This window comes from Carassius carassius, chromosome 32, assembly GCF_963082965.1.
Source record: "Carassius carassius chromosome 32, fCarCar2.1, whole genome shotgun sequence".
Lineage (NCBI taxonomy): Eukaryota > Metazoa > Chordata > Actinopteri > Cypriniformes > Cyprinidae > Carassius > Carassius carassius.
Genome location: NC_081786.1, coordinates 312,587 through 325,000, shown reverse-complemented (window position 1 = coordinate 325,000; position 12,414 = coordinate 312,587). Strand labels below are relative to the sequence as shown.

Below are 12,414 nucleotides of genomic sequence, written 5' to 3'. Positions count from 1 at the left end.
TTTCTATTTCACAGAAATGCTGTTCTTTTAAACTTTCTATTCATCTGTGAATCCTGAAAAATAAAATGCATCACAGTTTCCACAGAAATATTGAGCGGCACAACTGTGTTCAACACTGATAATAATCAGAAATGTTTCTCGAGCAGTAAATCATCATATTATTCTGATTTCTGAAGATCATGTGACACTGAAGACTGGAGGAATGATGCTGAAAATACAGCGGAGCATCACAGAAATACATTACACTTTAACACAGATTCACACAGAACACAGATGATTTAAACTGTAATAATATTTCAGTTTTACTGTATTTTTGATCAAATAAATGGTGAGCAGAAAAGACCTCTTTCAGAAACGGTAGTGATACTACAGGAAACTAACACTAAATTTGCTCGCATTAACTGCTTTTAATTAATTAGTTTTAAAACTCTTAAAGCTCCATATTAATTTTGAATTAACTTAATTCTGATAGGAAACTAAAAGATTTGCACATGTAATAAAGTCAGTGCATTGACACACACAAATCTGCTTGATTTAAACTGACCTTGCTTCATATATCATCACACTATTGACAAATGAAAAACAGTGACCGCAGCTCTGGTCAGTCTCAGCCTGATCTAATCTATCTCAACCCGGTCCACAGCTGCTTCATAACTGTCATGTCTGATATAAGCAGTGTGTCGCTGAGGTTCGTCTCAGTGTGTGTGTGATCATAATAAAGTAGTTGATGTGTGTCCGTCAGATGAGCTGACCCCTGTGAGTCTGAAGAAAGAGAGTCAGGATCCAGCTGACCTCCGTCCCTTCTCTAAACCGGAGCTGGCGCTGACGCAGAGCTTCAGACTGATGTCCTCAGACGACTGGTGAGAGTGTGTGTGTGTGTGTGTGTGTCTGTGTGTCTGTGTCTGTGTGTGTGTGTGCGTCTGTGTCTGTGTGTGTGTGTGTGTCTGTGTGTGTGTGTGTGTGTGTGTGTGTGTGTGTGTGTCTGTGTGTCTGTGTGTGTGTCTGTGTGTGTGAGTGTGTGTGTGTGTGTGTGTGTGTGTCTGTGTGTGTGTGAGTGTGTGTGTGTGTCTGTGTGTGTCTGTGTGTGTGAGTGAGTGTGTGTGTGTGAGTGTGTCTGTGTGTGAGTGTGTCTGTGTGTGAGTGTGTGTGTGTGAGTGTGTGTGTGTGTGTGTGTGTGTGTGTGTGTGTGTGTGTGCGTGTGTGTCTGTGTGTGTGTGTGTGTGTGTGTGTGTGTGTGTGTGTGTGTGTGTGTGTGTGTGTGTGTGTGTGCGTGTGTGCGTGTGTGTGCGTGTGTGCGTGTGTGCGTGTGTGTGTGTGTGTGTCTGTGTGTGTGTGTGTGTGTGTGTGTGTGTGTGTGTGTGTTCAGCTGTGATCCATCATCACTAGGGTTGGGAAGCCACGTCAGTATAACATCATAAACACAGCGTTTTTTTTGTCTTGATTGAACACAAATGTTTTTTCGATCTGCATGTGTTCGGTGTTACAGAGACAGCTGACTAATAAAAGCACTGATGGTTTTTGCTCGTGTTATTCAGCTGCAACAGAACGATTGTAAAAAGACAGAATAAATGTTTGACTACATTGTTTTGTATCGGATTTTTTTTTATCTTATTTGAATCGAAACCAGGAATCGATAAAACTAAAAAAGGATGCCCAACCCTATTCATCACACACATAACAGATCCTCTTGTGAAGTCTTTAGTGTAAATCTGTTGTGTTGATGAAGGGAGAAGAAGATCGAGGGGGTGAACTTCCTGCGTAGTTTGGCTCAGTATCATCCTGACGTCCTGATGAGCCGGATCCATGACGTGTGTCTCGCTCTCGTTCAGGAGGTCAGTGTCACGCTCACAGATCACTGATTTATACAACACAGATCATATCACAGCAGCTGCATTTTTCTTATCGGATAAAAAGTTTATTCTACTCAAGTTTTTTTAAAACTAGGTGGATGGACACGTAGTTAATGTTGCAGAATGTATTGGTTATAAAACTAGTTTCAGTTGTGAAGCAGCTCTTCAGAAGGAGGAGTGTGATTACTCCGATCATCTGTCAACTGGTGTGTGTGTGTGTGTGTGTGTGTGTGTGTGTGTGTGTGTGTGTGTGTGAAGGTTCGTAACCTGCGCTCCGGCGTGTCCCGTGTGGCTGTGGTGACGCTGGGAGAGATGTTCGCGGCGCTGCAGAAGGCAATGGATCAGGAGCTGGACGGGACGGTCAGAGCTCTGCTGCAGAAAGCTGGAGAATGTAACGCCTTCATCAGACAGGACGTGGAGCGAGCGCTGGACAGCATGATGAAGAACTGCTCTCTCACACGCAGCATGAGCGCACTGCTGACCGGAGGACTGGGGTTAGACACTCACAGACACACACACACACACTCACACACACGATCAAACTCTGCTGTTTCACACTCTGTCTCCTCACGTCTTCTGTCTCTGATTGAGAGTTATGAGTGTTTGATCCAGTCGAAGCTCTTTAAGTGTAATTCTGGAGCTCCTCGTGTCAGATCTTGTCTGATTGTGATCAAGTAAAGGTCAGAATAAGGTCAGTAATATCTCCAGATGAACTCTTACTGGACTGAAGCAGCTCAGCTTTACTTGATTCTCCATCAATCATGTTTTAGAGTCTCAAATCTGATCCTCAGGATCTTTTGAGGAGCGTTTGTTTCCAGAAGCTTTACTTTCACTGCTCCTCAGCGGAGGAATGATCTTCACAAGCCTCCAGAACATCTCACATCTTCTGAGGAGCCTTGATTTCTTCAGCTTTCAATCACTGTGTTATATGTGCGGATCATTTACATCTCATCTCATCACTGGAGATATAGAGCACAGACAGTATCTGGTCTATCGTTATAAAGATCTCAGTGATTTACATTACAAGCATCAGCATCTGCATCAAATTCATATTTCTTTGAACAGACTGAGATTTTTTCCTCTATATTCTCACTGTGTCAGACTTACTGTTACTGAGATGTTTTGTAATGCTGGTCCGTGTGTGTGTGTGTTATAGTCAGGCAGACTGATCATAACATAAAGTGACTACAAAGTCAGTTGGACTCATTTATCTAGGGTATTTATTAGACAATTGCCAAAACCAAAACAAAAGGAAGATTAACTACAATGAAACATAATTTGTCTCTCCACCCACTCGTTACAAATCACACCTGCACACAATAACACATGAATACATATTGCCACATAGCCAAACAATTAATAGAGGAAAACAGAGCCACCACAGGTAGTGGAGGGACATAACACACCCCCACACCAAAATGGTGACTCCAGTCTCCATAATCAAAATATAAACAAGAAACATAATTTTAAAAAAAAATTGCGACCATACGTTACCATTTAACAGTAAACAGAAATACTGGACTAAGGTACTCTAGATAAGGCATCTGCCAAGACGTTATCAGTACCATGGATATGCTTGACCTCAATGTTAAAAGGCTGCAAGATCAAACTCCACCGCATCAGACGTTGATTAGCATTTCTCATCCGGCTTAGGAACTTCAGGGGGTCATGATCACTATAAACGATCGTTCTACCTGATGCACCCAGATATACTTCAAAGTGTTGGATAGCAAGAACCAGGGCCAGCGTCTCCTTTTCGATGGTGGAGTACCACCGTTGATGTTGATTAAACTTCTTAGAGAAGTAGCAAACGGGGTGATGGACGTGCTCCACTCCTTCCTGGAGGAGAACAGCGCCAGCACCTTGATCACTCGCGTCAACCATTAAAAAGAAAGGGTTCGCAAAGTCAGGTGCAGCCAACACAGGAGCTGAAATAAGCAATGCCTTTGCATTTTCAAAGGCACTTTGACACTGGTCAGACCACTGATATACCACCTTTGGACTAAGTAAATTAGTCAATGGAGCTACTACAGATGAGAAATTCTTGCAAAACCCTCGGTAGTAGCCCACCATACCAAGAAATCTGCGTAACTCACGACGATCAGCAGGAGGAGGAAAACTACAAATAGCTGAAACTTTGGCATCCAAAGCACGCACTTGACCACCTCCTACTACTCTACCCAAATAAGTGACTGTTGCTTTACCGATCTCGCATTTAGCCAAATTGATAGTCAAATTGGCTGAGGACAGTCGACAAAATAGCTCTCGGATCTGCTGAACATGTTCTGGCCATAACGCACTATAAAGGACCACATCGTCCAAATAGGCCTCACAGCCAGACAGCACTGTATTTATTAATCGCTGGAACGTTGCAGGAGCATTGCGCATTCCAAAAGCCATAAAGTGATAATTCAGGAAGTCGTCGGGGGTAACAAATGCAGATATTTCTCTTGCACGACTGGTGAGGGGAATCTGCCAATAGCCTTCCAGCAAGTCAAACTTGCTAACAAAAACTGCAGAACCCACCTGATCAATACAATCATTCAACCTGGGCAACGGGTAACAATCAGGTCTAGTAACTGCGTTAACACGCCGATAATCAGTACAAAACCGAAACGTTCCATCAGGCTTTGCCACCAATAGACATGGAGAACTCCATGGACTCCTGCTAGGTTCCACAATGTTATTTTCAAGCATGTACTCTACTTCTTTCTTTAACACGGCACGTTTCAAAGGGTTTACCCTGTACGGATGTTGCTTGATTGGTGTTGTTGTTCCCACATCAATGTCACGCTCAATAAGGTGAGTTTGTTTTGGAACATCATTAAACAACTCTGGAAATTGGCGAACAACGTCCAAAATGTCAGTCTTCTCAAAATCGGTGAGGTGTGGGAGGTGATCAGCTAAAACTGAGAGCATTTTAGTGTTGTTAAGACGACCCTCAATTAGAGCACGAGATGGATTACTTTCAGTTTCATCACTCTCTTCCACCACAACAGACAACAGCATGGACTTATCACTCGTAGGCCTCGACAAATCCGACCCCAGCTCAGCTGGAGATGAACCTAGGCAAACAGAAGCACGCTCAAAATAAGGCTTCAACATATTAATGTGACACAGGCGCTTCTGCTGCCGTCGATCTGGAGTGGTTATTACATAATCGCGGTCAGAAACTTTATGCATTACCAGATATGGACCAGTAAAACGAGCTTGTAGAGCAGATCCAGGAATGGGGAGTAACATAAGTACTTTATCACCCACCTCAAAATGTCGATCTGTGGTCTTACGATCATACCAAATTTTCGTCTTGTCTTGTGCTCTCTCAAGATTTTCACGGGCTAACTCACGGGCTCTGTGTAAACGAGAAGGTGAATGTAACACATAACTCAGAATGTCTTTTGCAGGAAGTTCATTTAAAAACTGATCTTTTAATACAGCCAATGGACCTCGTGGGGTATGTGCAAAAACAAGATCAGCAGGACTAAATCCAAGTGACTCCTGTCTCACCTCTTTACAGGCAAACAGCAGCCAGGGAACTGCATCTGCCCAATCCTTACCAGTCTCAAGGCAATATGCACGCAACATGCTCTTCAACGTTTTATAGCGTTCCAGCGCCCCCTGGCTTTCCGGATGATAGGCACTGGAAACATTATGTTGTATGCTGAGCTGTTTCAAAACACGGGTGAACACACGAGACATGAAATTCGATCCACGATCAGTCTGAATGATCTTTGGCAGACCAAACACAGAGAAAAACTTTAACAACTCCTTTAAGACCACCTTGGCAGAAATTTTTCGCAGAGGAATATCCTCCGGAAAACGAGTAGCTGCACACATCATTGTTAACAGATATTGATATCCACTCGTGGAACGCACAAGTGGACCAACAATATCAACAATGACATGATCAAATGGTGGAGCCAACACAGGAATGGGATATAGAGGAGCAGGTGGGATTTTCTGGTTGGGTTTGCCAACCACCTGGCAGACCTTACAAGTTTTACAAAAATTAGCTACATCCCGCTTCAACCCTAGCCAGTAAAAATGTTGACTAACACGGTTTAGTGTTTTAGCGACTCCCATATGACCAGCTACGCAGTCATGAGCTACACTCAAGATTTTATCTCTGTACTCAACGGGTACTACAATCTGATAAACAGAGTTACCATGGTCTGACACATTGTAAGGCCTCCATTTCCTCATTAAAACTCCATCCTGAAAGAAAAAACATTGTAGTTCCTCATCAACGTTAATATCAGATGAGGCAGAGCGGAATAAAGAGACCAACGACACATCAGCTTTTTGAGCAGCAATCAACTTTGTGCGTGACAAGCACGCAGTCTCCGTCATGATTTGATTCATTTTGTGTGTGTGTGTGTCTCAGTCATCTGAACTCAGTAGTGCGTAAGTGTGCGGCGCAGCGTCTCAGTGCTCTGCTGGAGCGGGTCGGAGCCGCTCGTCTGCTGTCCGGAGCTAAAGATGTGACCGAGCGCATCCTGCCGGCCGTCTGGAAGCTGGTGCAGGACTCGTCTCAGGAGGCCAGGTGAGGGGTCAGAGGTCACGCAGCCTAACAAACTCTAGCCTCGACTCTTCACGCTTTCATTGCTGTCTCTCTCAGGTACTTCGGTCGACGCATGCTGCTGTTTTTGTCCTCTCACCGTGACTTTGATAAAATGCTGGAGAAGTTCCTCCCTGCTAAAGACCTTCCGGCCGTCAGAGACACCGTCTTCACTCTCAAAACCAAGGTGTGCACAAACCCTTACAAACACAGCTGAACCAGTCCCTGCACAGATACACTACTGCTCACAAGTGTAGAGCAGTATATATATATATATATATATATGTTTTTTTTTTTCTTGTTTTTTTTAAGAAGCCTCTTCTGCTCACCAAAGCTGCATTTATTTGATCAAATATACAGTAAAAATACATGGGTGTATCTGATGCGATTGTGGGCGTGTACAGGAGGTGTGTCTGATGCGATTGTGGGCGTGTACATGGGATGTGTCTGATGCGATTGTGGGCGTGTACAGGGGGTGTGTCTGATGCGATTGTGGGCGTGTACATGGGATGTGTCTGATGCGATTGTGGGCGTGTACAGGGGGTGTGTCTGATGCGATTGTGGGCGTGTACAGGGGGTGTGTCTGATGCGATTGTGGGCGTGTACATGTGGTGTGTCTGATGCAATTGTGGGCGTAAACATGGGTTGTGTCTGATGCGATTGTGGGCGTGTACATGGGGTGTGTCTGATGCGATTGTGGGCGTGTACATGGGATGTGTCTGATGCGATTGTGGGCGTGTACAGGGGGTGTGTCTGATGCGATTGTGGGCGTGTACAGGGGGGGGTGTCTGATGCGATTGTGGGCGTGTACAGGGGGTGTGTCTGATGCGATTGTGGGCGTGTACAGGGGGTGTGTCTGATGCGATTGTGGGCGTGTACAGGGAGTGTGTCTGATGCGATTGTGGGCGTGTACATGGGCGTGTCTGATGTGATTGTGGGTGTGTCTGATGCGATTGTGGGCGTGTACATGGGTGTGTCTGATGTGATTGTGGGTGTGTCTACGGCTGAGACTGTCTTCTATCAGTGTTAAACTCCTGTGTGTGTCTCTCTCTCTCTCTCTCTGTGTCTCTCTCTCTGTGTGCGTCTCTCTCTGTGTGTCTCTCTCTCTCTCTCTCTCTTTGTGTGTGTCTCTCTCTCTCTCTCTCTCTCTCTCTCTCTCTCTCTGTGTCTCTCTCTCTCTGTGTGTGTGTCTCTCTCTCTCTCTCTCTCTCTCTGTGTCTCTCTCTCTGTGTCTCTCTCTCTCTGTGTGTGTGTCAGGGTCTGGGGGAGATGCCTCAGGACACTCCGTCGGCGCAGGGCAGGCGTTCTCTTGCGGGCAGCGGTCTGGTGCACACCTCATCTCTTACACGTGAGACTCTGAGCTCCAGCAGGGACTGTGGGAAGGTGGGGAGTAAAGCTGCCTCATACAGCCTCGCAGACCGGAGCGAGTACGTCAAACAGATGAAGACGCTGCTCAACTCCAAAGACTTCAGGGAGAGAATCAAGGCCATCGATCAGCTGGTGTGTGACTGCGAGGAGAACCCGGCTCTGGTCATCAGCAATCTGTTCCCGGTAAATAAACAGATCCACTGATCAAACCATCCAATCAAATCAACTTTCTGCTTATTTCAATTAATAACTAATCATTTATACTTGTACAAAAAATATTGTTTATAAAGTTAACTCTATGTCATCTACTTGCCAAGGCAACATTTCTCATGTACATTTAGTTAATCTACTAAATTAACTACAATTGAAATAATAATTAATAAAACTGACATATTTTAAAAAAGATAAAAACACAAGATAATTACTGAAACTTTAACTATAATTAAAATAAAAGCAGAAAATATAACAATTAAAAACTTATGAAATATATATAATAGTACGTTAGTGATTCTAAAATAACATTGCCGTAAATAGAATTCATCAATTATAATTAAGTCCAAATATTACATAAATACTTTATTATAATAATATAATCTTGATTTAAATAGAATCAAGGGTGTTAGATGCTTTTAGTTAATTGTTTATTTTAGTATCATTGAGATAATAAAGTATTTATTAATATTTTGAATTCATTTTTTTTTCTCTTTTAATTTTAGTTAAAGTTTTAGGCCTGCTGTTGTGTGTTGTTGCCATTTTTATTCGTTTTTTTTTCTATTTTTATATATTTTAATATTATTATTATTTTATTTCAAGTAATATTTTTAATTGATTTAGTTTGGGTTTTAGTTCACTATAATAACCCTGGTTTGACCTTCTGATGATTGTAACATCTCTGATGATGATGATGATGATGATGATACTGATGCTGATGATACTGATGCTGATGATACTGATGATGATGATGATGATGATGATGATGATGCTGATGCTGATGATACTGATGCTGATGATACTGATGCTGATGATACTGATGATGCTGATGATACTGATGATACTGATGATGCTGATGATGCTGATGATGCTGATGATGATGATACTGATGATGCTGATGCTGATGCTGATGATGCTGATGCTGATGATACTGATGATGCTGATGATACTGATGCTGATGATACTGATGCTGACGATGCTAATGATACTGATGCTGATGCTGATGATACTGATGCTGATGCTGATGATACTGATGCTGATGATGCTGATGCTGATGATACTGATGATGCTGATGCTGATGCTGAATGTGCTGCAGGTGTTTGACGCTCTGAAGGCCCGTCTGCAGGAGTCGAACAGTAAGGTGAATCTGCGTGCTCTGGAGGCTCTTCAGCCCATCGTGGCTCTGCTCAGAGACAGTCTGGCTCCGGTGCTCAACATCCTGATCCCGGCCGTCGTGGAGAATCACCTGAACTCCAAGAACAGCAGCATCTCCTCGGCAGCGCAGGGGGCCGTTCAGGCTCTGATGAACAACATCGGTGCGTTGAGTTCATCTGTCACTGATTTGAGCAGATCTTCAGTGTGTCTGACTCTGACTCTGACTGTGTTTCAGACAACAGCCTCCTGCTGCAGCCCTTCTGCTCCAGAGCCCAGTATCTGAGCGGGAAGGCCAAGCTGGAGCTCATCCAGAGAGTCGCAGGTCAGTCCAGACGAGGATTCACCCTGCCACAAAACAAGGCCTTAGAAACTCCTAAATCAGAGCAGAAAGCCTCAAATCCATAAACTCGTGCCATTAAATGATGCAGAACCACAAACATCAATCTCTTCCTCAGTATTCCTGTCTTTTACAAACACCTAAACATCCTGAAATCAAGATTAACTAAATGAAGGGTTATGTTTCTGTAGGGCTGCATAATGAATCGAAATAAAACTCAAATCAAGATTTGGCTTTAGTTTGATTATGAAATGGCAAAGGCTGTGATTTTGAATTAAATATATGCTTAGTGTGCACACCTTCTGACAAGAAATTACTTTCACACATTTTTATCATAATAAAATACTATTATATCTATTTTTTTTTTTTATGTTTTCATTTTTTATTTATGTTGATGTCTACAAACAAGCACAACAAACCTGGAGTTTTTTTAATCACAATTTGTACCAGAAAAATTTAACCCCCCCGCCAACACGACATTGTTATATTTTACAACATGTGTTTTATTTAACCCCCCCCCCCCAACACGACATTGTTATATTTTACAACATGTGTTTTATTTAACCCCCCCCCCCCCCCCCCCCCCCCCAACACGACATTGTTATATTTTACAACATGTGTTTTTATTTAACCCCCCCCCCCCCCCCCCCCCAACACGACATTGTTATATTTTACAACATGTGTTTTTATTTAACCCCCCCCCCCCCCCCCCCCCCAACACGACATTGTTATATTTTACAACATGTGTTTTTATTTTAATCAGAAACTGACTTGGTTTTGATCAATTCCTCAGAAAACTAGACCTCATATGTTCCGTCATTCCTTTTTGTTCTTTGTGTTTAATTATTTGATTTCGAGTGTCTTGTGTGTGTGTGTGTGTGTGTGTGTGTGTGTGTGTGTGTGTGTGTGTGTGTGTGTGTGTGTGTGTGTGTGTGTGTGTGTGTGTGTGGGGTTTCTCAGAGCTGGTGATGGAGCTGTACCCGCGCAGACCACAGCTGGTGGAGCAGAAGGTGCTTCCTCTCTTCTGGACGCTGCTCAGCTCTTCTTCTAACAGTGGACACGTGCGGCCGGCCGCAGTGAAGCTAGCCGAGGCGCTGCACACACACATGGGTCAGACGCTGCTGGAGAGCGCCGCTTCACAGCCTGCAAACGTCCAGAGCGACCTGAAGCAGCTCCTGAGAGCCGGACCCCCACAGCGCCTCTCTGACCTCTCTCAGTCTGACACTCGGACACTTTAAATGCACAGTCACTCTCTTGTTTTGTACCGTGTGCTCTGATTATTTCTAACAGACACCTGTGTGTGTGTGTGTGTGTGTGTGTGTGTGTGCAGACTCTTGTACTGTATAATAGCTCAGTATTAGCTGTATGGATACTGTGTGTCGCTGCTGTACGGTAGATTTACACGACCGGTCAACAGTTAGGGAGGTTCTTCTGCTCATCAACACTGCATTTATTCAATCAGAAATACAGGGTAAACTGTAATATTGTGAAATATTATTATGATGTAAAATAAAGGCTGTATTTTCAGCATCATTCCTCCAGTCTTCAGTGTCACATGATCTTCAGAAATCATTCTATCTATAAATCATCATATTAAAATGATTTCTGAAGGCTCATGGGACACTTTATACTGGAATAATGCTGATGGAAATACAGCTTTGCGTCATAGAAATGAATTATATTTTAAAGGATATTAAAATAGAAACCGTTATTTTATATTGTAATAACAAAAAATGTTTTTCTGTATTTCTGATCAAATAAATGCAGCTTTGATGAGCAGAAGAGACGTCTTTAAAAACATCACACGTCTCACTGACCCCAAACTCTTGACCAGTAGTGTATATGTATAATTGTATTTGTGAATATTGACTTCATTATGGCCTGTTTTAAGTGCGACCCATCCTAGATTATTTGCATGACTGAAGTTATTGTTGGGTTTTTAGAAACGAAAGAATAAACCCAGCGTTGTGAGCAGGAAGATGTGTGTGAGTGAATCAGAAGAACACAGGTGCCAGTCCCTCCAGAACAGCCTCCATGAGATTCCACAGTAAATTATATCAGAGACAGAGATTTATCTAGAGAATAAAGTGTCTTATTTCTGTAAACATGTGTGCTGTGATCCTTCTGCACTTACACGCTCTCTTCGTCAGTTTCCTGTTCGTTTATGTGACAGAATAATTCAGTTTCTGATCTAAGGTCATTAATGGATTAATTTCACATCATTTTTCTACACATGATGAGCTTAATGATTACAAATAATGATCGGTTCTTTATATATTGTGACTAGTAACTTAACGTTTCTGTGACAAACAAAATTAGCAATTTATATATATATATAAAAAAAGAAAAACATATTACTTGTTAAAGGCGTTTTTATATACAACCCGAATTCTGGAAAAGTTGGGACGTTTTTTAAATTTTAATAAAATGAAAACTAAAAGACTTTCAAATCACATGAGCCAATATTTTATTCACAATAGAACATAGATAACATAGCAAATGTTTAAACTGAGAAAGTTTACAATTTTATGCACAAAATGAGCTCATTTCAATTTTGATTTCTGCTACAGGTCTCAAAATAGTTGGGACGGGGCATGTTTACCATGGTGTAGCATCTCCTTTTCTTTTCAAAACAGTTTGAAGATGTCTGGGCATTGAGGCTATGAGTTGCTGGAGTTTTGCTGTTGGAATTTGGTCCCATTCTTGCCTTATATAGATTTCCAGCTGCTGAAGAGTTCGTGGTCGTCTTTGACGTATTTTTCGTTTAATGATGCGCCAAATGTTCTCTATAGGGGAAAGATCTGGACTGCAGGCAGGCCAGGTTAGCACCCGGACTCTTCTACGACGAAGCCATGCTGTTGTTATAGCTGCAGTATGTGGTTTTGCATTGTCCTGCTGAAATAAACAAGGCCTTCCCTGAAATAGACGTTGTTTGG

The 12,414-nt window shown here is 42.7% G+C and overlaps 1 protein-coding gene across 1 annotated transcript in view; it reads left to right on the top strand.

Annotated features, from left to right (window-relative positions):
* LOC132113339 (TOG array regulator of axonemal microtubules protein 1-like) overlaps nt 1-11,583 on the top strand; it is a 23,229-nt gene extending 11,646 nt beyond the window's left edge. Inside the window, exons 14-22 of the mRNA XM_059521136.1 lie at nt 743-860; nt 1,727-1,832; nt 2,109-2,344; nt 6,235-6,393; nt 6,469-6,595; nt 7,666-7,959; nt 9,083-9,302; nt 9,377-9,463; nt 10,439-11,583. Coding sequence (XP_059377119.1) covers nt 743-860; nt 1,727-1,832; nt 2,109-2,344; nt 6,235-6,393; nt 6,469-6,595; nt 7,666-7,959; nt 9,083-9,302; nt 9,377-9,463; nt 10,439-10,716 — 1,625 coding nt within the window. The 3' untranslated portion in view covers nt 10,717-11,583. The remainder of the gene's footprint in view (nt 1-742; nt 861-1,726; nt 1,833-2,108; nt 2,345-6,234; nt 6,394-6,468; nt 6,596-7,665; nt 7,960-9,082; nt 9,303-9,376; nt 9,464-10,438) is intronic.
* Nucleotides 11,584-12,414: the final 831 nt, after the last annotated feature.